The 27,858-nt window shown below is 40.1% G+C and overlaps 1 protein-coding gene and 1 long non-coding RNA gene across 4 annotated transcripts in view; one reads left to right on the forward strand and one right to left on the reverse strand.

Annotated features, from left to right (window-relative positions):
- The first annotated feature begins 5,796 nt into the window (after positions 1-5,796).
- Positions 5,797-13,803, forward strand: LOC117225782 (uncharacterized). The gene is made up of 3 exons (XR_004491606.2): positions 5,797-6,990; positions 8,786-9,124; positions 13,075-13,803. It is a non-coding gene; the product is annotated as an uncharacterized LOC117225782 (long non-coding RNA).
- CCAP-R (Crustacean cardioactive peptide receptor) overlaps positions 11,689-27,858 on the reverse strand; it is an 89,935-nt gene continuing 73,765 nt past the window's right edge. For 2 of the 3 annotated variants that reach the window (XM_033479540.2, XM_033479539.2), the window contains exons 5-8: positions 24,631-24,725; positions 21,523-21,778; positions 14,852-15,032; positions 11,689-13,387 (exon numbers count right to left, since the gene is read on the reverse strand). In XM_033479540.2, the coding sequence (XP_033335431.1) occupies positions 13,192-13,387; positions 14,852-15,032; positions 21,523-21,778; positions 24,631-24,725 (728 nt within the window). In that variant the 3' untranslated portion in view covers positions 11,689-13,191. Of the gene's footprint in view, positions 13,388-14,851; positions 15,033-21,522; positions 21,792-24,630; positions 24,726-27,858 lie in introns of all 3 variants that reach the window. The other variant, XM_076526208.1, reaches the window with a different exon arrangement.

The raw sequence follows: 27,858 nt of genomic DNA on the forward strand, positions 1-27,858 counted from the left end.
TATTTATCTGGCCACGGGAATTTCGGACGGGTTCGACGAAAACGGTCTCGGAAACGGACGGTGGCTGGGCGTGAGGCGAATGAAAGTCCTCGGGAAATGCGGGGAGGGGTGGGGGTCGGTTATAATTAATTCCGGGGCCGTTGTTCGCGGTGACGGATCGTTCCGGGCGACGGTCGAGTAAATAAGCGACGATGAAAGAGGGTCGAAACGATCGTTCCCGGCGGCATTCGACTTATCACGACGCCGCGCCGCGCCCGGCCGACGCTGAATTTTACAGTCGGGGGACAACCGGCCCATAAAAACGGAATCGTGGAACGCCACGAAAAATTTTATTTCGTACGCGTTCTTCCTCCTTTACGCACGATTTCCCGGCGGGCGGGGGGGTGGGGAGGTGGGGGCTCGTAAAACGTTTTTACGACTCCCGGAACGCGAATCGACCCCGAAATCGTGTATATTAAATCGTCTAATCACCCCGAACCATTTCGCTCCAATTGAAATTCCGATTGGAAATCAGTCCATTAACCTTAAAGTAAATAAATAGTAACCTGAAACGCGCGCACGCATAACCTTAAAGTTCGGACGAACAAAATATTACGCGAATTGGCCGCGAAATAATAACAGCGACGCTGGTAATGCAAAGCGAAATTTTTGCTGTAAGATGACACTGTTAGACAACGAGAGAAAAATGTCGCGGTTGATTTTTCTTTCTCAGAAAATGCAGTTCCTTCTGAGCAATTTCGTTTGACAGACGCAGGCAATGAAATTTTCTATTTTATCGATAACTGCAATATCGAACTAGCTTCCACATTATGTTTTTGAAGCTTTTTGCCACCTTGGAAGTGTTAATTGAATTTTTTGCTGTTCAGTCTTTTTTTGTACCGTGGACGTGGAATAATTTATTTCTTAATTTCTCATCGTTTCACGTCGATACATTTCAATTTGAAATGTTAAATATTAAATTCAATTCGAGACGTGAGTTTCAATACGTGGTCAATGTGCTCTGCTATTTATTTATGAATTTATTATTATTTATAAGTATTATTTATTATTTATCATTTATTGTTTATTACTTATTTATATCGATTTAACATCGTTTCTAAGGAAAAAATGAGTTCCAACGTTACAAATAGACTGCGGATTTTATGCAATAATGGTCACAGACATTAATTCTGAACGGTTGAATGATATAATAGTCAACCCAATAATAATAATAATAATAATAATAATAATAATAATAATAATAATAATAATAATAATAATAATAATAATATTGTTATTCGAAATATATCGTTTGTTCAAATAACTAACTATTAATACATTTGTCAGTTGCGTGCATATTGATCAGTTCTTTTATGTATACAGGGTGAGTCACAAATTAGTCCCCACAATTTTTCAGCCCCTTCCGATGGTCTGACAAAAAGATGTTTCCTGTCAAAGTTAATTAGTATTCAACCGATAAGAAATTGCAATTGTTTAAATTTTAAGACGACTTGACTTTCGATAAAAGAACCGTTATATTTTTAAACAGCACTAGATATTTTTAATTTCATAGGCGATTTGTAGGAAACTACAAGACGAATTCGACGACCTGCTGATTGACGACTCTCTAATTCTCTAATTGAAGCTGCGTACGAAATTTTATTACAAAGAGCAGAATTTTGCGTTGCAGAAGATGGAATGCAGCTTGAACATTTAATTTAATTACCAATTAAATGCAGATTTTTAACGAGCCTTTCCAATTTTGTTCTACATCAATTTTTCTTTTGTTTCATGCGATAAGGTCTGCAATTAAACAAATGAGCATTTGTAACGTTTACGTTCATTTGTTTATGTTCACATGTAATGCCTTTGTCTTATTATTATTTTAAATATTGTGGAAATCGATTCATGACAATTTTTCCTTCAATGTCATTCGAAGGTCATCGTGTAGCAGATCGTTGAATTCGTTACGACGTCTCGCCTACAATACCATGAAGTTAAAATTACTTAGTTTCATTTAAAAACATAACGGTGACCAAGTTTTTTAATCGAAAATCAATTCGTTTTAAAATTTCAACAATTCCGATTTCTTGTCGGTTAAATACCAATTAACTTTGATAGAAAACCTTTTTTGTCAAACCATTGGAAAGGGTTGAAAAATCCCGCGGACTAATTTGTGACTCACCCTGTATATGTACGTACACATTACAGGATGGGGCATTTGAAAGGAAACACCTGAATAACTCGCTTGTTTTTGACAATAGAAAATGAAGTGTCAGACAAAAGTTGTTTGATTTCAAGGAGCACGTTATACGATGCCAATAACTTTTGCATAGGCGGAGTCGTAGAGGACACATGAAGGTCAAACTTGTTTTTTTTTAATAGAACGACCTTATTTTTTTATTCACATTCTGATAGAGTCTTTCAAGACGAATACAGTGATCTACAAATGAAGGTCATTCGCAACATATGAACTACAATGAAAAACAATAGCGGTTAAAATATTTATCGCATTCTCCTCATTAGCCACCCTTTCAAATCGACTGGGTGTTTCGTTTGCGCCGCCTCGTATAACCAATAATAAATAGATCGCTTACCCAAACCCAGTCCAGTCTCTAAATCCATACGAACGTCATAAGTATAGGTTATGTCTGCGTCGGGTCTACGTTAGGGCCAACTTCCGAGTTAGTTTCGTCCGTGGAAGTTCGTCGAGGTTTAGTCGGATCGATACTGAACGGGTCCGGATAGCGGAAGGCTCGAGCCAGCCGAACTGGCCTAAATGCTGACGTCGGGAATTAGGGGACGCCCGAGGCCGCGTAAACCGTGGCTGGATAATATCCGGTGCAGCGAAAGTGACTTCGGAATTTCGAAAACTCGTCGCATAATCATGGCCCCTCGCAAACGGATTTCAAGAGTACCGAAGATCCCCATTGATCAACACGAGCCGCGCTAATCTGCCGGAGGGGACGTTTATTCGGCTAATTACGAGAGTTAGGGACCCGGGGTCCAGGCAATTACCTATTGCGACAGACAAACGCGGTAATTGAACGTTAACTGTGATTACGCGGGAACACGGGTCTTTCTTGTTACGATTAGCCGCGATGAAACGCCAAATTGTACCGTAAATTGATTTGCCCCGGATCCTTTGGGAATCATCTTCCGCTGCACGGACGCCGACACTTTCACCGTAATTTTGCTGACAAGCCGGATAGCGCTCGAAATTGATCGCGGCAAAAAAGTTCTCGTATATCGCTTCGCGACCAGATTGGATTTTTGGTAAAAGTTTCTGTGATACCTATTGTACAGGGTCGGTGTTTAATAAACGCGGAATTATTTTCGGTAGCAATGAATTTTTATGGTACAGACATTTGCAATTATTTTTTGTTTTAGTTCTGTAACACTAGTTATATAAAATCATTGAAAATGTTATTTGAATTGTTGGTGATACGGGTTATCCCATAATTATGTTACTTCCAGGGGATGAGGGGTTTCCGAGGTTTTCTTTTACAAAAATTTTCTCCGAGGCATCGTTAACGAGTTATTCACGAAAAATGCCGACCAATGGGACGAGAGCTCGGCTGGCGTGAGGCGGCCGTGCCAATCAGCGAACGAAGCCCAGTTCCGCTCATTGGCGCGGTCATCTCGCGGCTCGTGAACGAACCCGCGGATTGTATTTTCGCCAAGGAAAAAGTTACTTCAAATGACCTCATTTCCCTATTTCGAGTAACTTTTGGAACAGCCTGTATAATGGACCGTGGTAAGAAATTCGATTCAAATGAGACAAATAAATAATTAATGGCATAAAGAATTGCAACTAACTCAATTGAAAGAATTTATTCCATCATGATCTTTTCTAAATATCATTTTATAAAATTTACAATGACGTTCATGAAAATAATGGGGTCATGGTAGACCCCAAATAAAAAAGTACAAAACAATTGACATAACTTAGGTTTTTACTTAGTACATAAGATGTATATACATATATATATGCGGATAGCACGCCGGGGTCACCAGTGACCCCAACATTGTGCTTTCATTTCATTTTTTGGCAAAAGCATATACATACATAAGCATATATATATATATATATATATATATATATACAATATATAGTATGTATATGTATCTATATGCTAGCTTTTTCCAGCTAGCATATAAAATAATGAAAATCTGAAGAAGTCAAGCTTTTGCCAAAAAATGAAATGAAAGCACAATGTTGGGGTCACTGGTGACCCCGGCGTGCTATCCGAGGGCTGAACAAAATTCAATGTACGTTCCTCGATGAAAGAGAACGAAATAACTCATAAATGTTTCTTTCGCGTGTACTTACGTGAATCATCACCGTCCCGTGAACACGTGTGGGTCCCGTAACGTGTGTACATTTCGATTCAAGATGGCAGCCGTCGCGACATCTCGATTATGAACGTGGAGAAACGGGATCGTCGCGACGTTCATCCATCGAATAAAAAGCGAAATGGCAAGAAGTCGGAGCCCTTCAAACCATTCGACTTCGTCCCTCGCTATTTTCCTCCTCCTCCTGCTCCTCCCGCCCCCAGCCAGCGCAATAAAACACGGAATATAGGAGGTGCCGCGCCACTTTTCAGAGCCGTTTACTGCCGTAATTCGATGGAAGAGGGACTTCGAGTGAGTCGGGCGAGGCGACTGGGTGGATAGGTTTTGCATCACGTGTTTATTCGACAGTATGTACAAATTATATCCGTTTCCCCTTCGAACGGGCGGGAAACATGATTTTATAAATAATAAATAGACATGGTTACGAATACAGATTTACCTATCGTTTTCGGTCGACGGTACAATCGGCGTAGAAATTATTCGTGCAACTTTCAAACTGGAATAACTTTTTTATAATTGCACCAAGCGATCCGAATCTTTTTTTGGGCGGGGGGGGGGGGGGGATCCTAAAGGGATTACTTTGTCAAACAATAACGAAATTTTTGGCTTGGATAAAAAAGTCGAGAAAACACCATTTTTTAATTCTCTTATCATTTTAATCATTGTCTAGTAAATCAATCCCTCTGATATCCCACATAAATCTAGATCGCTTGGCCTAATTGTAAAAAATGTTATTCCGTCTCAAATGGTGTACAGATACTTTGTACACAGACTGTACGCGCAACCTCTGTTGCGTTGGTTTCTCGACTGGTCTAGAACGCGGTAATTCTTCGCCAAAATTAAGTAGTTCCCAAAATTGGGATGCATTAAAGATCACGCGTTTTAACTTATGGTTTACTGCGACGTGGCGTAGCTTGCTGAGATCCATGTGAAATTAAAATTCGCAGCTTAAATTTGCGTGATCCTTTTCGCAATTTTGTAGGCTTTCGGGTAAAACAAATTTAACATCGAGCATGTTCTATCATTTTTGAAAAACCCTTCTGAAAATTTAAATTGTAATCATTTCTGTATTACTTGCACGTTAAAAATAATAAATATTATATATATATATATATAATACTTATTAATATTATATATTTATAATATTTATTACATATATATATGAATATATAATAAATATATAAATATTACAACAATTCTCTTAAACGTCAAAATACAGGGTGTCTTGAAAATGTCTCGTAATCCGGAAATGGGGGTTTCCTAAGGTCATTTGAAGTAATTTTTTCCTTTACAAAAATTCTCTCCGAGGCATCGTTAACGAGTTATTCACGAAAAACAGTGACCAATCGGGAAACGTGTGCGGCCGGCGCTCCGCTCTTGCGGCCAATACCGTGTCCCGCCGGCCGTGTAACGCAGCGGCAGTGATTCCGTGCGCTCGTTGGCTGGGTCGCCGCACGCCAACCGAGCTCACCTCTCATTGGTCAGCGTTTTTCGTGAATAACTCGTTAACGATGCCTCGGAGAGAATTTTTGTAAAGGAAAAAGTTACTTCAAATGACCCAAGGAACCCCCTTTTCCATATTGCGAGACATCTTCTATAGAACGAACTTCATGTTCTAAAACCTGTAATTAAATCGAACGTTTTAAACTGAAATCTCCAAATTTGAATTTTGCAACGCGTTACACTTAATTGTCAAATTATCTGCTGGAAGTAACATTTGAATTTTCAGAGGCTTATCAAAATTCGTCGGTGGACAAATGTCCCGCAATAATTCGAACCGAACTTTCTGGCCAAGAAATTACCTCGTTCGAGCGCACCGTGCAGTGATGAGATCACGAATTAGTATTAATTATCGGCCGATAATTTTGTACAACTTTCAATTTAAATATCAACTTATCAATAAACAGCTTAGCAATGTTAGTTCAGCAAGCCGATTGCTCAGCAGCGGAGAGGATTTTTACATTGAAGAAGCAATTTTATTACTGACCCGGTCGAGAAGCTTCTTCAAACTTTCACAAACACGAGCCGAACTTCTCCCTCGGCCATGAAACTCAATCAACGACTTCCCGTCAATGCTGCAAGGGCGTAGGCGTCGAATCTGCCCGCGAAAGAAAAGTCCACCCGGCAAATTTCAATTAGTCCAATAATCGAAATAATTAGGAAACTTGACGGATGGAGTGATCGATGCCCGAGAGCGTGATCCCATCACCGCCGTTCGCGCGGTCCGAAATGTTGAAGGTCGATGCCGAAAGAATCGAGAAACAACCTCCAACGGATGGCGACGGAGGAGAGCCGTTAGGCTATCGGCTTCTCCGATCGGAGAGAGTTATATCAAAAGTTCTCGCGTCAGCGTGAATCTTCGCTCGCTATCCGGCGAGGATCACCCCTCTTCGCCGAGGCTGACGAGGCGTCAACGACAGAGAGATCATGGCGATCGCCGCGAAGACGATCGCCCGATCCGCGATCCGAGCGCCTCGACCCGCCTCGGGCGCACCCAGCTGACCGATGGAAGCGACCGAATGTTCCGGTGACCGATTGCCACGGGCTCCGCTGAAAAGTGTGCCGCCGCGAGAGCATCCACGGAATCTCATTAGCAACCTGAAGGATCCCAAAAAGTCGAAGCAATTTATTCGAGAGGAACGGACGGCCGGATAGGTAACTCACGTTCGCCAATTTGTTGCGGCCCGGTCAATCGTGCTCTTTTTGCGGTGAATCGGTCTTCCGTTGAAACGTGGAAGCTAGATTTCTATTTCGACGGGTTCCGAGAGAATCTTGCGCGAAGCGATTTGGTAATCGAGCATGTATGTGTTTTTGCAGAGTAAAATACTTATCGATTTGAAGCTTGTCATATTCGATACAAATTTTCACAAAAATATAACCGCGCCTGTTTCGGATTATCTGCAATATTATTTATGAATCTTTGACGCGACATAGTTTTTAAGACACGTTACTGTTTTAATGGATAGTCGAATAAGAATATTTATACTCTGGGTCCAAACGGACTAATATTGTTTACGGGTTTCTCACTGTGGATGGAAGTAGCTCGAATCGAGCCTATTAAACATTGGACGAAACTTTTCTTTGGGGGTTTCTATTTTTCTTTTTTTTGAGTTTTCAGTGTACATTCCAATGAATTTCGTCGAGAAAAGTCTAAAAATCGAAATTCTGAATCTAGGAATGTAATTAAAATATGTTCTGAATTCATTTGTTAAAAAGTCATGCGCCTCAAATATGTTGATGAATTTCCAGAGTTTTCGAACGACGCCGTGAGATGGCAGCACGCGCAACGTGGAATACGCATTGGATTATAAAAGATTGTGTCAAGGTTACATTCCTAGATTCAGGACTTCGATTTTTGTACTTTTCTCGACGAAATCCTTTAGAATGTACGCTGGAAAGTCAAAAAAATAGGAACCCCCAAAGAAAAGTTAAACAAAATATTGTAACGTTTTATGGGTGTAGGTCTCAGTTTGTAGTCAAACATGACCAGGCACTGTGTTGCCAAATATTAAAACTTGGTTGATAAGAACGTAAAAGTAAAATCGCACACTAGATTGGAATTTTAGAAATCATAATTGACTATTTCCAGATGGCGCCACGCGATATTATGGCGTCAATGTGTCACATCACAATATGGTCATTTGTAGTCAGCTGTTACCGGATAATATGCTATCGAATAACAGCGATTATTCTAAAACAATTTGAAGATAGCAATTTTGAAGCAAATTGCACTCTAGAGCAGACTTTTAGGAATCCCAAATGAAAGTATGAATCATACTTTCCAAATATGTCACGTCCCAAGATGATCATTTGTCAGACAATATGCTGTCAAACATTATAAATTAGGACACAAGATCGTAAAAGTAGAGATTTTGGAAAAAAAATTGCATCCTAGATAGGGCTTTTAGGAAGTACGATCGACTATTCCCAGATGGCGCATTGCGACAACAATAAGATGTAAATATGTTGTCTACGAAACTCTTGCAATTGGTTGACACCTTCCACTGATTTCCTACACCCATAAAATCCGAGGTTTTCTCACAGTCTCTGCGAATATAATTTCGATCAATCCTTTTGAACGTTTGAACATACTAATTGTCCATACAATGACGCTTACGTAAGTGGGCAGTATCAAGCTGTAGTGCCATCTTCCCGCTCGAATGTTCAAATGAGTGTGTAAAAATCATAGCGTCATTATTCACGTGTGTTATTTACTGACAAAATTTATTCTTCACAAAATTCATACTCAAGTCCACTCATAGTAACTTTATAATGTCATAATAACTTTATATATTCATAGTAACTATATAATGTCCTTTGAACATTACATTTTGAGACACAAGTCAACATTCCCGAAAATACGATTCGCGCCGCTATGACTCAAACGCACTCAAATGATCTCAAACTTATCTTTCAAACAAATTCGAACTAATTCGTAATTAATTCACAGGCAACTGGAAATCGTTGCAGGAACGAGATTTGTTATTCCATCACGTTCAGCTTCCATGAACGCTGGAGAACGCTTGATTTCCGATTTTTCCGCACTGACATCCGCGGTCCATTGATCAGAAAGCGATCGATGGTACCGGATGTCACTCAGCCGCCCGTTCGCCGTCTGTCCGTAGCCAATGATGCTCTCGGGGTCGACGTTAATTGAGAGGTATCGCTGCCATCGTCAACTCGCGCGGCGGTCTCGATTTATCATCGCGCGGCAGCCCGGCGGGCGAACGTCTCCGCGACGATCGCGACGGATGGAATACATTAATATATTACACATTTATGGTTACACGTAAGTATATACAAGAAGCTGCCGTCCATTCACTATGTATATATTTACATCTATACTTGGAGCGTATCATTTTCCACGCAGGCTGATCGATGGCCACGCTAATGCACCTTTCGTCCGCGCGGAACTCTTGCGAGACCGATGCAACGCTTCGTTAACAATTTCGTCCTTTTTAGTCGAAGATCGTTCTCCGCGCGATCTTCTAACCTCTACCTGTGAGCTCTTCTCGGATCAGGGTTAGGATTCGCCTTAGATTTCTTACGCGAAGTGCAAATTAGCACAAGTTCGATGCTGCGATCGAGACGTTTTTTCGTCCAAAGTACAACTCGGTATGCTCACCATCGTTGCCAGAAATTCTTTCGAATGTCACGCGACTCAATCAGTGACGCCGCAGGCGAGCGCCGGGAGGAGTAGGGGCAGAGGGCAGCACGATCGCCGACGCTCCTCTCACGATTGTGATTGGTCGACCGCGCCGCTCTTTATCTACGCTCTGCTCAACTTCTCGGCCGTGACGTCACCGATGGACGTCTCGTGACAGTGACGGCAATGGCGATGCTCGCGTGACGCGGCGCACAGCGGCGCCGAAGCAGCGACGTTTCATTTTACTATTACATATTACACATCATTTCCCACGGACTTCGACGCGCTGATTTCAAATCCGTTCGCGGAATTTGTCTAACGCTTCGCGGTTCTGAGGAAATGCCGATCCTAGTGAAAAAATGAAAGAAGTGATGTTTTCGTTGAAACGATTCGATAATCAAATCGTGCGCACGCGAATTGTATTTCTACGTATGAAACAGGAACTAAATAACGATCACAATGTAGCAAATTTCATCAGTTTTTTGTCACTTGAATCGACGCACTTTCGAAATCCTGCGGCCGGATTTGAGATCAGCGTGTCAAAATCCACAGGAAACGATGTCGTAAAGTAAGCATGTTACAACTTCGTCGCTTAACCCCGCTTTGCGATGTTAGACTTCGGACGTCGGCGGTTCTCGAACATTGTTTTCTTTATTAGAACCCAACGTCTCGTTTGCAAGTGCGTCGAATCGAATTCTATCACCTGTGGACAGTATCACCTTTTTCGAAGATAGAAAATGCGATGCATTTTGGCAGCGGACGTTTCACAGGTTGTAACATAACCTCAGCGTTGCAAGGGCGTTACTGGCAGACGAACGGCGTTCGAGGCGCAACGGTCGGACCCAGAATACTGATCACGTAAATACAGGAATAGAAAACTTACTATATATTATTCACACTTAAAATCGTTGAGTTCTCCGGCTCCTGGCATACACCAAAACGGAATCTTTGGTGCTCGCCGCGTTCTCGCAGCGTTGCCTGCCGTTCGACGCGTTCAGATGTAGAAAACAGATGGTTAACTACCGCCAAAAATCGTCATCAGTTCGCGTCGTTTAAACAGTTGTTTCGTTGCTGACAAACTGAATTATCGACGAGCTGAGTACGTCCGTGCCGATTGTTCCGGGGCCGGTCGACTGTTCGCGCTATGCTCGTCGGTGAAGCTAAATTGGCCACGTTTTGATTCAATTTTCTGCGACGAGGCTTCTCAATTTTTTTTTCTTTTTTAAGTTCTGTGCAGGTTATGAATTCGCTTTTTTTCGAAGACACTTACTAAGAAGGTTTCGAGGAACTCCTTCGCAGGATTCACGTAATAAAATATAGTCTGATCCTTTCGGAGGTTTCCTCTGATTAGGATCACTGACACGGGGGGGGGGGGGGGTTGTCTCGAATATGAATATTCGATATGTCTCAAATATGTGTGTGGTGCAGCAACGTATGTTCCAATGTCGAGTCCAAGATTCGAAATATTCGTTCGTCGAAATATTAATAAAAGGAGGTGAAAATAACGTTTAATTAATAATTAATTTAACTTAATAATTAATATAATTTGAAAATATTCTCCTTTTTTATTCATTTTTATTCATATTTTATGTGCTGATGTAATACACTTACACTATAACGTACTTGAGACACATCAAAATACCTGTTCCAAAGTATTGTTCGGAGGTCTGCTATAATAAATGTCCGAAGAAAAAATAGTAGAAAAAACCCTGTCGCACGGTTTATCAAAAATTCCACGGATCCTCCAATCGTCTGCATTACTTACGCTACATCTCTTACATTAATTACAAAAATTCTCTCGTCCTCCAGTATTTACAAAGTTTTCATCTACCTCATCCTATGGAAATCTGGTTCCAGGTGAATTTAATTCGTAGAAAGCTCGATACGATCTACTAAATCAGGCCTGGGCAACTTGTGGTTCGCGAGCCGCACACAACTTATTCCGCCACTGCTATAGAGCTATAGAGTCCATAGTATAATATAATATAGTATAGCATTCCTGAGGTAATTTGAAGCAACTTTTTCCTTTACAAAAATGTTCTCCGATGCATCGTTAACGAGTTATTAACGCAAAACACTGACCAATGAAAGGCCAGCTCAGTTGGCGCGAGGCGGTCGAGCCAATGAGCGGAACTGGGCTTCGCCCGTTCGTTGGCTCGGCCGCCTCGCGCCAACTGAGCTGGCCTTTCATTGGTCAGTGTTTTGCGTTAATAACTCGTAAACGAAGCCGCGGATTGCATTTGCGCAAAGGAAAAAGTTACTTCAAATGATCTCAGAAACCTTTGATTTCCCGGAACTATCATAATTTTAAGACACCCTGTATATAACACCGTCGCGGTGGAGATCGCCGAGCTGTGGCGGAAGAAGTCTTATACGGCTCACGGGCCACAAGGGGCAGGCCTGTACTAAATGATCAATTTCAGGATCAAATCGTACGATTGCAACGATAGAAGGTGTTCTATCTGTCCCGTCCTAAAACTATTGGATCGGCCAATAAGTCATTGCTAGGCCGCGGATTTTATGCATTTATGATAAAATTTACTATGTGAAATAGCGAATAATGATGATATCAGTAGAATTGAAGAATGTTTTTACATTCTTTCTAATCTATTGAAATTACCAATAGAAAACAAATATTTCTATTTGCTTTCTGTTTCTTGTAACTGAATTAAGAAATTTTTATTTTGCATGAAGATCCGCAGCCCAGTCATTGCGTTATATTGCAAGAAACGCGATGTCTTATTGGCCAACTCATTTAAACTTTTTCTTGGAGGTTTCTATTTTTTTTTAATTTCCAGTGTACATATCAACGGATTTCGTTGAGAAAAGTCCAAAAATCTAAGTCGTGAATCTAGGAATGTAGCCTTGACATAACCTTGGCATAATCTTTTATAATTCATTACGCATTGGAATGAATCCAAAATGGACGCTCTTGCACGCCTTTACTGCCATCTAGCGGCACCGCTCAGTAAACCATTCAGCGCGCATCAATGTGGCACGCTAATTCTTCACTTCAGTAATTTGAGTTTGAACAACAGAGATTTTTTATCATAAATTTGTCTTGAAAATTATGTACAATTGAACCAACGGAGATTATCTCTAAATAAAACATAACAATTGTAACGGTTAATTACGTAATTATTTGAAAACATTTATCGGTTAAACGTACTCATGTTAAGTTGTGTTTCTATTTGCAACTAATCGTAATTTGTTCACACGAATAGAATCGTGCTTACAAGAAAATATACTTCACTTCGAACACTTATGTAAATTGATTGAAATAAAATAGCTTTCGATATTGACGCTTTTGTTGTTCAGTCCTAAATTGCCGAAGTCAGGGTCGTAATACAATTTGATCTTGAAAAATATGGTCAAGGTTTTTTTGTGCGGAGAGTTTTTTAAACAGATCTCCATCGATCTATGTCGATCTATGATAGCCATGACATAACCTTTTTTTACACCCTGTACGCTGGAAAGTGAAAACAATAGAAACTCCCAAGGAAAAGATTAGCCGCCAATGCAATATACCGTAGGGTCCCCTTGTCAGTACAATATCCCAAATAACCTGCCAAAGGATGAATGTTTGCTTATAGGTCCGCAGAGCGTATCGGTAGCGACGTACTCGCGCTCGGAGGGCGCCACAGTCCATAGAGCTGTGAACCCAGCCAATGGTAAACGGGAGTCGAAAGTTGTCCTAATCGCCGTTATGTTCACACCAGCGACACCATGACCCGTTTCTTAGAGGTCGAGTGCAGTACCGCGATGTGCCCGCTCCTCCTGGACGAGTGGGCCGTCAGGGACGTGGTGACAGTGGTCCGGGTGCTGCTGTTTGGACCGCCGGCGCCGAAGCAGTGATGAGGATTCGTCGCGCACCATCCAGAAACCCAGGAGATCGCCTGCATGTTCCTATCGCATCATCACCGCTATATTCTCCCGTATGCCGTCCAACCTTTATTGCCTCCGTTTATTGCCGCCAGATTATAAAACCGGTCTCTATAAACCAATTCACGCCAGCTTCCTGACAGCCGTTACATTCGACAACGTTTGAGGCATTAGAAAAATCGTTATCGTGAACTACTGCTCTACAAAGTGGGCCGCGTGTTGTGTGCGTTCGTGGCGAAATTGGTTGGATCAATTACGATACAGTAAACGTATTCGAAGAGCCACGAAAAAATGTTTTTCAACCCGACATGATGACCAGCTTTTAGAATCCTTTTTATTTCGACTGTGCATCGCGTCATTCTAAATGTCTGTATTTTTTCCTTTTCGTGATTTTATAACTAATACATTCTATAAATAAATAAATAAATCTTGCAATTAAAGCAGCCCGTTTTTATTTTACATTAGAAGCAGCATGCTAGGTGTAAGGAAGGATTTGTTTCTAAGATATTCTATCTAGGAAAAGTACAGTTAAACGTATGTTTAGCCTGCGTTAACCCCGGGTTAGGTTAAGGTTAGGTTCAAGATCATTCTGAGTTAGGTTCGAGTTTTTCGTGAAAGTATTAAATTCATGAAACGACATCACATCGATGTTAAGTAGAACAGACGCATTCTATATTCCAGTGAACACTGCCCAAAGTTCACTAAGAATTATTAGCAGTTTCGGATAGATGTCGCTCGCGTCGCGGCGGCTTCAACCGAAACTGAGAGCAACCTACGCGCTGCCACGTAATATATTCGATATCGGCGATGATATTTACTGTGTATTATATCGAGAATTACGTCCTAAACAGAAATATGCTAAACCAACCATGAACATAACTTAGACCTAGTTTCGCAATGCCTTACCCTAGACCTGACGTAAACGCAACCCAGACCTAACCTAGATATAAATCAGTGCTGATCTGAACATGATCCGGACCCAACTCGAAATCAATCCCAGCGTGAAACCGCAACGAAAATTCGGAACAATATTTCCTCCTACAGGGTGTCCTAAAATTATTGTACAAGCGGAAAATGAGGGATTTCTGAGATCATTTGAAGTGACTTAAAGCGCCGACCAATAAGAGGCGCGCTCGGCTAGCGCTAGGCGGCCGAGCCAACGAGCGGTCGACGCTCAGTTCCGCTCATTGGCTCGGCCGCCTCGCGCCAGCTGATCTCGCCTCTCATTGGTCACTGTTTTTCGTGAATAATTCGCAAACGAAGCCCCGCAGAACATTTTCGCAAAGGAAAAAGTTACTTCAAGGAACCCTAATTTCTCGCTTGTACAATAATTTTCGTATAATTGCTAATGGAATTCATGCGGTGGATTCAGAAGATAATCAACGTAATTTTTCAGAACATAGCCGATGCATGGAGATGTTAATGGCCGATCGAGAATGGTTGGAGAGGACGGAGTCGTCGATGATTAATCTGGCCGGCGGTACTCACCGTATGGTCTTGCAGAACGAGGTGCTGAACAGACAGTATATGATCGGATTGGCAGCTGAGTTCAGAGGCGTCAAGCTCTGAATAAAGGTGGCCACGGCGATGTTGGTCTGGGTCTTCGGCACGTACCCGTAAACCTGGAGGAGGTCGAACACTATGTACGGGCTCCAGCAAAGTATAAATACTGGAACAGTCGAAAAATAATGTCGGCGATTTAATTTGACGGTTCCGTCTTCCGTCTGCGGAAGAGGGCGGAGCTTCTCCCATCGAACGACTGATCGCAGCCGGTCCCATTGTACGACGGTGTTTTCACTCTCGAACGAGCAGGTATTCCATGAGACGGCTGATTGAGCAGGACACCGAAGGACGTCGAGGAGATTCGCCCGATGAAGGATCAGGATGGTTGCGGGTAACGAGGACGCGGAGGTTCCATCATCTCGGCCCGACAAACCGCGACATTGGCAGAAGGATGGCGGATCATCGCTGCCGGGCAAACAGTCCCCCCCCCCCCCCCCCCCCATAGCCACAAAACTTGTCCTAATGCGATCGTTCGCTAGAATTTTCTTGTTTACTCTACTTGTTCACTCTTCTTGTTTACTCCATTGTACACTCTGGGTTCTTCGGTTTGCCTTTGGTCCTAAGATCTTTTACGAGTTCCGGAAAATTCTGTTAGTCCAGAATTCTTTATTTATTCTTTATTTATTCAATTCTTTATTTATTCATTTGCACCGCTAAACTTTACTTTAGGGGTCCAGAGATTTTTGGCACCTTCATGCATATTCCCGTAGATTTCATCGAGAGAACCCCGAAAATTCAAGTCCTGCCGCGCGCAAACCATTGATTCAAAAGTTGCACGCGTCCAAAGCCCACGGTCGCTAAAATCTTCGTTGCAGTCTTTCGAATTTTGTTGACACTATGATTTCTGTAATCGCAGTGTGTAATTTCTGCAAGCTTCTGCGAAGTCCCCGCGAGATTCTGTGAACATTCGAACAGTCCCTGGGACGCAAGCGCGGGTTCTAAAATTTCAACGTGGTCTTCGTAAGTCGACGAGAAAGACTCGGCCGGTGCAATTTCATTAAAGGAAATTGGCACGTGAGTGGATAAGAACGCAGTGACGGAGCGAGTAAATGCGCGAGCGGATAAGGACCGTTGATAATCCGTATTAGGTTCGCGTGCATGAGTACCGAACGGCCGATAAGTTAACGCGAAAAGGTATCGGAGTGTGAAGCAGGGGCCGGAGAAGCGAAAAAAGCTGATCGTAGAATCGCGGTGCACGCCTGGCGGAGTCAAAGTATTCTTCGTAAGAGGATTGTTTTAATTGATATCGATCCCCTAAATAATCCGCAAGGAAAAATGTTGGATGCTTCGTGTCGCAAATTAAATTCGTTGGCCAGGTTCCGCGAAAATTGTATCATCGCGATATTTATTACAGAGGTCGGAAGTATAAGTTTAGCACACCCCTTTTATTTAGCAAATAAAAAGTCCTAACGGATCGAGAATGTCCAAATGGCCGGCAGAAGGGTCCTTTGTCCGAAAAGCGACCACACGGATCGCTAATGGTCGATCGGGCACGTAACATTCTCCGAATAACCAGATGAATGATCGTATTGTACGCCGCGCCGCCTCGACGAACTTGATTATTGTTGTTCGGAAAGCCGTGCCGCCCGGCGTGACTCGGGAGTTCGCCGAACCTGTTCGCGATGCAACTCCGACGACCACTTAAGCGGCGGTGCAATTGGGTCGTTGGTAACAATGACTTTCTTATAAATATCACAAAGTGGCAGCACGGTCTGCTAAACATTCCTCGTGAACGTAGAACGAATTTGATACGATCGAACGGGGTCGTTTCGATGTACAGGGTGCCCCATAATTATGTTAAATTGATAAGGGTGATTAATGAGATCATTTGAAGCAACTTTTTCCTTAGCGAAAATGTTCTACGAGGCTTTGTTTACGAGTTATTGACGAAAAACAGTGGCCAATGCGAGGCGAGCCACGGCTCGCGTTAAGCGGCCGAGCCAATCAGCGGGACAGGGCTTCGCGCGCTAGTTGGCTTGGCCATCTCGCGCCAGCCGAGCTCTCCGCTTTCCGATTGGTCCGCGTTTTTCGTTAATAACTCGTAAACAAAGCCGCGAATTGCATTTTCCCTAAAGAAAAAGTTACTTCAAATGACCCCAGGAACCTCTCATTTCTCGTTTGTGCAATAATTTTGGGACACCCTGTATACAGGGTGGAGCAATAACTTTGATTACCTTGAATATCTATTTCTTAAGATAAAGAAAAACTTTGTCATTCCTTGCCGAGTGTTAACATAATTATAGGACACCCTGTACAGTGGAGCATCTCCTATCCGAACGTTTATTTTTTTGTAATATCCTGTTATCAGAGTATTTTATTAAGATTCGGTAATAAGTCATTGCGTCTTTTCCCATAAGTTTCGATGTAGAAAAATGCGATGACTTATTGGCCAACCTAATATCACCTAAAAATTGTATTCAGATACATTGTCGCCTAGTAAACAATTTATCTGGACAGTGTAATATTTAGATAATATTAGGATAATAAATAAAATATTAGGATAATATTTAGAACGTTTGGAATATTGTAAAAATAAATGTTCGGACAAGGGAGTCTCTTCTTTACTTTTACGATTTTGGAGCGTCGATATTACTCTGCTACGAAATAAGTAAATTTTAAGGTTACTGGTTAGTACGAAAAGAACGCGACAGTTGTCGCTTCAGTCGCAGGATTTTCGCGTCGTGTAGCACGAGCCACGGATGGTATGCGCAGCAGCACACTATTTTCCGCTCGGAAAGGAATTAACCGGACCAACACCAATCTCAATTTCTAGCAAATTGGAAACAACTGTTCCGCCTGCTGTTGGCCCGCTTGATTCTTTTTTCGAGCAATCGAGGTGAACGAGTTGCGATTCTCACACTTCCGACAACGTCAGACATCCCGGTGACCCAATTTCTTCAAATTCGGTCACTGGAATATTTTCACTATCTCTTTCTTTTAAAAAAGAAATTCTATTATTAACTAAGACAGAAAAATTCATGAAAATTTATCGTTAACCCTCGGATGACGGGCGTCGGGTCCATTTTGACCCAGAGTTACAAAGATTTCATCTAAATGCTAATTTCGCAGGCAGTGATTTTGTAGAACTATAGAAATGAATATTAATCGTAAAGATCTGAATGGACCCTAACCACGGCTGCCATAATTACTCGAAATTGTTCGCTATCCAAGGATTAATAAAAACGAGGAGAACCGCGATATAAAAACTCGGTTGCGAACCACTCTTCTCCCATCGTTTCCCAAGATACTTTCGAAGTCCACCGACGGTCGCGGCTCGTTCGATTAATATTTCCACGACTTCTGAGCACATTGCCATAAGGCTGGCCACTTTCCGCGGCGAGATACTGTCTATCCATTTTAATGGTTTCATCGGCGTCAAAAGAAGACGCCGGTGGGAGTTGTCCGCTCAAAGCACTCGACTTTGACTTCCTTCGAGGAAGATGTTCGCACTTCGACTTAAAAAGACAAAATGTTAAATCGAATCCGATTGGTCCGTGGAATTACCGTGAAGTGACCACCTTTGGGCAAGGGGGGGGGGGGGGTAAAAGGAAAGGGACCTTTGAGCTGCGAAGTCTCGCGACTCGCTCGGCAAATATCGGCTGTCGTCGTGGTTTACGGATGTCCTCGGGGCTCCGCTCGTGCCGAGAGTACTTCCGCTTAATTGTTAGCTTCGTTTGCTCATATTAAACAGCCACGCCACGCTCCTCGCCCCTTTTATCGCCCACCGAGATTTCGTCTCGGTTCATAGATCCGTTCAAATTGTAATTTCGTACGTCCTCGCGCGTTGGTAACAAATTTTTGGTAACAACATTTTTGCCAACGTAGTCGGAAAACAGATTTCACAATTTCAGTTTGACACCTTTCTTTTTCATTGTTACCTCTGAAATTTTAATTTGGCGCTAATTTAACAAACCGGTAGAATAACAATTTTCACAATTTTATTTAAAAATTTTAACTTTTTTTATATTGTCTTCGCCAGCGGTGTCAAAAAATACCTTTTAATATTTTAATTCAACATTATTCGTAAAAAGACGCCATGAGACAGCCTTTACTGCTTTAATTTTGCACTGTTTTTAACCATAAGTCGAAAACAATTCATTTCACAATTTTGTTTTAACAATACTATTTGTAAAGGGGTTAGAAGAAACCTTCCAAAATTTTAACTTCACATTGTCTTCGCCAAGGAGGTCAGAGGACATCTGTGAAAAATATTAATTGGAAATTGTTTTCTAACCTCAATCACATTTCTTTCTTCTTTAAGGTTTCCTCGATTGACTTTTCAGCATTTCTTTAATTGACTTTTCAGCTTTTCTTTGATTGACCTCTCAGCTTTTTTTAGATTGACTTCTCAGCTTTTCTTTAATTAACTTTGCAACTTTCCCGCAATTGACTTTTCAACTTTCAGTTGAAACTATTCTCAATTACCTTCGCTACCTCTCCTACATAAAGTAAAATAAAAATAATAACTAAGTGCAAATAGTATTAATAGTACACATGGATTTTTATGCACGATAAAAATTGTCTTCCATCAATGATTTTCCAAATCCAACGGTAATTGATCCGAATAAAGACTGAACGCGTCGATGCCCTCGGATGCATCAGATGTCGCCACTGTCTCAAACTGCGATCCATCTTTTCTCATGTATTCACGCGTCAAAATAGAATATCTTTAATAATTATGTTTCACACATTATCGACTTCTAATCAACAAATAACGAATCATGTATCAATGATATATAAATAAGAATGTCAAAATTTCTATTTTCCTTCAACAAAAGAAAAAAATAACCTGGTATCCTCACAGCTGTACAATGTTTACAGTGCAAGCGTCGGTCTCCTGTTGCTTGGTTATAATTGCATACCGTCGAGTTCGGATTTCAAAACGCTGTTGAACGTTACAAAAGGAGGTAACCAACAATGTGGCAAGAAATCTCATTATCCGAGTGCGTAAAATTTGTGGAACTGTGCAAACAAACGGTTTTGAATTTCTAATAATTTCAAAATATTTTCTTTAGAAGCTGCGACTCCGATATTGTTGTGCTTGAGGTCAGTGATTAAGGGCATCGCTACGAGCTATATTTAGCAAAATATTTGCCTCTATATCGATGGCATAAGGAGCTTTGCTTCGGGATGAAAGATGGAGACCCCAAGTTTTAGCTAAATCGTGTTTCCAGGCTCGGTTTTCGATGATATGGAGATTGAAAGAACGCAAGAAGAGGGATGTGGTTGCTTTTTATCTGGTAAGCGCGTCGTAGGAACCCCCGCAGGATGGCTGATTCGTGAAATATGACGGTTCACGGAGGATAAGCGATCGCGGCACATCGCGTCGCGTAGCTGTCGCGTTTCCCAAAATAGCTGGCCAAATCTCTCAAACTCGTACCATTTTTTAGGAGAATTTCTTACGTTTTTGCGATCGTTGATTTTGAGTACGTTTATTTATTTACTCTTCTACGGTAGTAACCGTATTAATATTAATAATAATATTATTGTTATTATATATTATAATGTTAAATAAATATATATAATATATAATAAATTTATATAATAAATATATTATATATTATAATACTTTTATAATGTATAATAATTGATATTATACGAGCAATTAATAAATTTATCGAAAATGCAAAATTTAAAGTGGAAAATCAGACACCACTGACATGAAGCTAAAGTTTTAAAAGAAATTTTTGAAAAAGTGATCTTGACCATATTTTTCAAGGTCAAATTTTTTTACGATTGCATCCTATTCTACTCATCGAGAGGAGCAAACTTGCAGAAGGAACCATATATCCCAAAGTAATAGTTTCGTTATAATTTAATGTTAAACATTTGCCGATTGAATTCCATTTATCATAACTTATACAGGGTGTGGCACACATAACTGTCGCTAGGATTTTTCAAGCATTTCGACAGTCCAACAAAAAAATGTTTCCAATGAAAGTTAATTAGTATTTAGTCGGCTGCATATTGAAAAATAACAGATTTCAGAAACTATTGTTTTTCTACTAAAAGTCAAGGTTACCTTGACTGTTTTAAATGGCTCCCTGTATTTTTGACTTCGTAGGGTTATTGCTGATGAAAAAATGAATTCAACGACCTGCTATACTGTGACCTTCAGATGACCTACACCTAAGCAATTTTTTTTTAAATAACCTTTTTTACATCCTGTACAATTAGAATGTATAACATGACTATTCAAATTATTTGTGTAAACAATTACCACGAAAATGTCAATCTCCCCGATTACTTCAAGAGTCTAGTAGATCACAGATATATAAAAAAGTATGTATAGTAATAAAATGTAATAAAATAATAAAAATGTAATAGTAATAAACGGTACAGTCAATTATAAAGTATACGATCGTAAACAATGTAATCATCAGACTGCTGATTTTATGCAGTTATGGCAGAAATGAGTGGTCGCGATTTAAAATAGTAGCAAGTTTAAAAGAATTGAAAAATGTCAATGCATTATATTAGATCTACCGAAAATGATTGAAGAACCCTGTATAACGTTGTACGCCGAAAATTGCATTTTGGCCAGCTGCGCCGGGAATGGGACCGCTGCGCGTCGTCGGGAAGAACGGTTCACTCACCGAACACTATCACCAGGGTCATCTTGACTGTCTTCACTTTCGCTCTGGGTATCAGACCTCTGGACGAGGCTCTTCTGGTGTCCCTGGTAGGTCCTTGACGCAACGCCCCTCCCTGCGACCATATAGTGACCACGATCACAGCGTAACAGCCCCCTATTATCAGCGTCGGGGCTATAAAGAGGGTGAAGCTGACCAGGCTCATGTAGATCTTCCAGAGCGTCGGCGATCCCAGGTCTATCCAACATTGGATCTTCCCCTGGCAAACGATCCTGCCCGATTATGCTCGTAATACGTAATAGAACGTATGAATAGACTTTTTCGTTTTTATAATTCTTTTATAATTCTTTCTATTGTATATAATATAGTATAATATATATATATATATATATATATATATATATATATATATAATATGATATGATATAATATAATATAGTATAGTATAGTATAGTATAGTAAAGTATAGTATTTGTATTCTATTGTATTGTATTGTATTGTATTGTATTGTATTGTATTATATTACATTACATTACATTACATTACATTACATTACATTACATTACATTATATTATATTATATTATATTATATTATATTATATTATATTATATTATATTATATTATGTTATATTATATTATATTATATTATATAATATTATATTATGTATATCATCTATTATGCACATAATATAATATTTTATAACATTTTATAATGCTTTCTATTTCTATGGAAAACTCGAGCAAGAATTAAAAACGCAGATCGCTGTGCTAATTATTAGGTTGCGGAGACTTATGCGAAATAAAAATGATCTTCGACAATTGCACCAAATAGGAGTCGGACGGAATCTTTTTTTTTCGTCTCTTAAGCCTTTGAACTTGAGCGTGACTCTTAGGCACCAATAAAATTGATATACAGGATTTCCCATAATTATATTAACACCTGGAAAGAGATGATTCCTGAGGTCATTTGAAGTAACTTTCTCCTTGGCAATAATGTTCTACGAGGCTTCGTTTACGAGTTATTGGCGAAAAACAGTGACCAATGAGAGGCGAGCTTGGCTGGCGCCAAGCGACCGAGCCAATCAGCGGGACCGGGCTTCGCGCGCTCGTTGGCTTGGCCGCCTCGCGCCAGAAGAACTCGTCTCTCATTGGCCACGGTTTTTCGCTAATAACTCGTAAACAAAGCTTCGTAGGACATTTTCGCTAAGGAAAAAGTTACTTGAAATGACATCAGGAATCGCCCCATTGTCGGCTACTAACATAATTATGGGAGACTCTAATATAACTTTTCAAAATGACCTTGAAATGATCTTGCAAACGCTCACACGTTAAAAAGCTACTTGACTCTCCACTCGAAATACTAAAGAACATGTGTCAGTTTGTTTTCGTATACCGGGTGTCTCAGATCACCAGTACACTCCCATTAAAATGGAGGGGAATGATTTTTATTGAAAAGCAACAAAATTTTGATAACGGCCTTACTTGCAGTTTCCGGCAATGACCGGAAATATGGGCTTTTTAGACCGGAAATTGTTTTCCTTTTTTAAATGACATAACCTGGAATTTTTTATTAAATATTCAGATTGCACGCGAAAAAGAAAATATAAAAGTATCGTCTCGAATATTTATTTTACAAGTTGAAGCTCGAAACGAGTATGGAGAAGAAAAATTCAATTCATGTCGCGGCCATTTTTATTTCTCTCTTTTATCGGTACACAAACGTCAAAATATTTTGCCAAGTGGCACGGAATTTCCATAAAAAACATCGGGATATCAATAATGAATATGATTTAATGGACAGCACCGCGTTTAAATGAAAACGAAACTAGGATTACGGTCAAACAATGGCGTTGCCGATATAATTCGAAGGGAGGACCACGAAATTATTGGGTTATCCTGACGCGATGTGCCGGGCTTTATGGAAATTTCTGTCATGTTCAGGTGCAATAATCGGGCAACCGTAAAAGTTTTGTATGCATTACCGATACATATGGTATTAATTTCCCGCCGCGGAAAATGACGAGCCTTTTCTGGTCTCGTGATTTTCCATTCAGCGATGATTGGAGATTAAAGTAAACGCTAATAACATTGCCAATAAAAGCTGCAGATTTTATGCGCGTATGAAAAAAAGAAAAATGGTTGAATCGAATGGAATTACCGAGCGATATAGACGCTGAAACCATTTTAGAATATTCTCACAGTTTCCGAGGTTCGTCGACATTTTTCAATTAAATGTGGCACGGTCCTCGATGGTGATAAATCCGATCTCATTTGTTTTATATAGGTAAGCGATATCGTTAAAATTCCGCGTAAACTTCGATATATTTTAACGAATTATAATATTTTAATTAAATTTTAATTAAAAGTACATATTACATTGAAGCACGCAACACGTTAATTCCGTTGCAATATTCTCTTGGTTAATGAATGATACTGAAAATAGAAGTAAAGGAGGAATGAAAAATAAATAGAAACGCGAAGAAAATGTAAAATACAAAAATAAAATGTAATTATACAAAAATAAAATAAAAAATACTAAAATAAAATACGAAATCCAAAGAAAATACAAGGATACAAAGATAAAATAAAAAATACAAAAATAAAATTATGAGAATACAGAAATAAAATACGAAATGCAAAAATAAAATAAAAGAATACAAAAATAAAATGCACGAATACAAAAATAAAGTGCAGGAATACAAAAATAAAATAAAAATGCAGAAATAATATAGAAGAATACAAAAATAAAATGCAAAATACGAAAATAATATAAAAAATGCAAAAATAATATAGAAGAATACAAAAATAAAATGCAAAATACCAAAATAATATAAAAAATGAAAAAATAAAATAGAATAATACAAAAATAAAATGAATAATGCAAAAATAAAATAAAGGAATACAAAAATAAAATGCAAGATACCAAAACAAAATGCAAAATATAAAAATAAAATACAGCAATACAAAAGCAAAATAAAAATTGCAGAAATAAAATAGGAGACTGCAAAAGTGAAATGAAAAATACTGAAATAAACTAATAATTGCGAATCGAAAAATCGCAGAGGAATGAAATTAACATTTTCGTTGGCACGATGCAAATATTTGTTACCTGTATGCGTTTCTCTTCGTAGAGGAAGATGATGGGCGTGCTAAATAGCGCGGAAAGGCTCCAGGCAGCGACCACCAACGCCCTTGCCCTCCACCCTGCGACCACAGTCGGTAATCCCGTTTACATTGGCACGGTCTCAGCTTTCGTTTCGGGTCGGGACGCGCCGTTAAATCGACTTCCGCGGTGGCGGCAATTTTATAAACGGGCCGAACGCCGACGGTCGCCGGCTTACGGGGGTAAATGAACGGATGCAGGTGCTCCCGGATCGCGGAACTTTCCCGTTTCCCGGTGCTTCTTTCGGAAGTTTCGCGGCAGCTGACCCTCCCTCCCCCCTTTCCGCGTAATGGTGAAGAATAAGGGCGCAGTAAGGCCACAGGCTTGCGCCGCGCCGGGCAATAAAGAAAGTTTCGGGGGCGAAGTTGCCCCGCTGCCTTGGCCGAGCGGCGTACACCTTTGTCTGCGGGTTATTAACAGGATCGTCGTTAGCGCGGTCACTTCGGCGGAAATCGTTTAGGATCGAGCGACGCGATCGTTCGCTCAACGATAACGGCATTTCTCGAGACATTTCGAACAATGAGACCGGTTCGCCGTGCTCAGTGGTCCGGGAAGCGGCGAATTCTGGCCAAAAGTCGGTCGCGTCAAATTTTTTATTGAAATAAATATTTTTATATTATTACTCAACGAGTAGGTGTGACGCTGCAAAGAGGAGAACTTCGAGTCGAAAATTGAATTTAATTGTTTTTATTATTCGTGATATGGGATACCAAATGCAAGCTGTTTAATAATATTTTTATACATTTCAAGAACTATATTTTGTTATTTTTGACCGGCGAAGAGAAAATGTTACTATATTATATATATATATATATATATATATATATATAAAAAATATTAAAATTAAAATATTAAATATAATAAATAAAATATTAAATATTATTATAATATATTTATTTTTTTTGAAAAAATTAATCTCTGTTTTCTAATATACATGGTGTTCCACAATTATTTTAACAGCCGAAAATGAGGAGTAGCTGAGGTCATTTGAAGTAACTTTTTCCTTTGCGAAAATGCAATCTGCGGCTTTGTTTCCGAGTTATTAACGGAAAACACTGACCAATGAGAGGTGACGGCGCGAGGTTCGAAAGCCTGCAGCACAGCACATAACCTTGACATAACCTTGATATGTCCTTGACATAACCTCGACATATCAAGGACATATCAAGGTTATGTCAAGGACATATCAAGGTTATGTCAAGGTTATGTCAAGGTCAACATGTGAAATTTTTAAGCAAGGTGTACAGTGAAGATTAACAAAGCACGTAAATTATATTTTAATTTAAATAATTCCGTGTCCGAACACAGTTCAACGAATGATTCGCAAAGCTAATTTAATAAATAATAATCGTGTTAAAGGACGTAAGGGATATGTTTGTTAGAGAAATATGAAGATTATTATCAATAACCTTGACATAACCTTGATATGTCAAGGTTACACACAAGGTATCATGCACACTAGAAAATTAATACGGCCGTCACGCTTAAATTACTTACTATTTCGGGTCCGAAAAATTAGTAAATATTCTTCAGACGTTCTAAAGTAAAGGTGAAGAGCGTTTTTCTTAAAAATATCACTGTTACGTAGTAAAAAAAATCCGGAATGCTCTCGCTTCGTGATTTGTTCAATACTTCGAACGCGGCTCGAGTCCGTCCCGACCATCTGTCAAAGCCTCGTGCTGCGGGCTCTCGAACATCGCGCCGTCACCTCTCATTGGGCAGTGTTTTCCGTTAACAAAAGTGTGCTTGTTTTCGTAAACAAAGCCGCAGATTGCATTTTCGCAAAAGAAAAGGTTACTTCAAATGACCACAGCTACCCCTCATTTTCGGCTGTTAAAATAATTGTGGAACACCCTGTATATACAGCGATATTTCGTCGACTTTTCTTCACATCTTTTGGACGTTTTCGTGTTTTCTCCATCGTAGATTGCATTGTCGAGCACGGCGTGTTGCGATACGACGCGCCTATCGTCACTCGACTAGGTGAGCAAGCTTAAGCGAATGTGCACGCTGTGTTCTCATGTTCCCAGATTAAATAATACACGCGATTCTCTGGATTAGATGGGCTTTAATAAGATCCCGCTGAGTTGCGACTTTCGCCGCGTCTTTTCGGGATTAAACATAAATCGACGCCGAATAATTAACTTGCGGGTCGTGTCACCACGAAAAGCCAGTACCAACCCGTCGATGGATTAATTAACCGCAGCGAGAGAAGTTTACGGAGTAAATTAAACTGACGCTGTATCGCGGCTACACGGATGGATTCGTTCGCGCGCAGTCTACACGATTTTAATTTATTCTCCGTCCGAGAACACGTCAACAGTACCGAGTGACGGCTAAAAGGGTGCACGAAAGTCCGATAATAAAAGCCATTGTACTTTATTAATAAGAAAATGCCGGAGTTATAGTTTCCACTGATTATAGACTGCAATACCCTATTAGGTGCATTGGCGCACTTGATTGCTCATGGTCTGCTCGTTCCTTATTTTTTCGACACGGAAAAGTTGGTGAACATTGCCGAGGAATGGTTAGAAATGTTAATGTGGGTCCCATGCCAAGGGTCAATCTAATTTAGCAATAAAAAAATGCGAAAGTTAGTCTAAAGTGTACAGAGCCAAGAATACCTGACAAAGCGCATCAGTGCATTCTATCGCTTATGGCTCTCATAGTTTTCATTTTTATGTCAATAAAAAAATGTGAAAGTTAGCCTAAAGTGTATGCAGACCCCAATAACCTACTAAATGATTCAGTGGATTTAAATTCTTGTAGTCTCAACACATTTTAATCTTTCCATTAGCCAAAAATTCCTGAATATTGCCAAGGAATGGTTAGAAATGTTCATGTGGGTCCCATGCCAAGGGTCAGTTTATTTTAGCGATAAAAAAATATGAAAGTTAGCTTAAAGTGTACGGAGCCAAGAATACCCTATTAGGCGCATCGGTGCACTCTATCGCTTATCGCCCACGTAGTTTTCATTTCTTCGTCACTCAAAAATTTATGAGCAATGTTGAAAGGTGATCAGAAGTGCTCACGCAGGTCCCAGAACAATAGCCTTCGTACGTCAATAATAAAAAAATGTGAAAATTAGCCTAAAGTGTATGCAGGCCACAATAACCTACTAAATGATTCGGTGGACTTAAATTCTTGTAATTTCCACAATTTTGATCTTTCCAT

Source organism: Megalopta genalis, chromosome 14 (assembly GCF_051020955.1).
Source record: "Megalopta genalis isolate 19385.01 chromosome 14, iyMegGena1_principal, whole genome shotgun sequence".
NCBI lineage: Eukaryota > Metazoa > Arthropoda > Insecta > Hymenoptera > Halictidae > Megalopta > Megalopta genalis.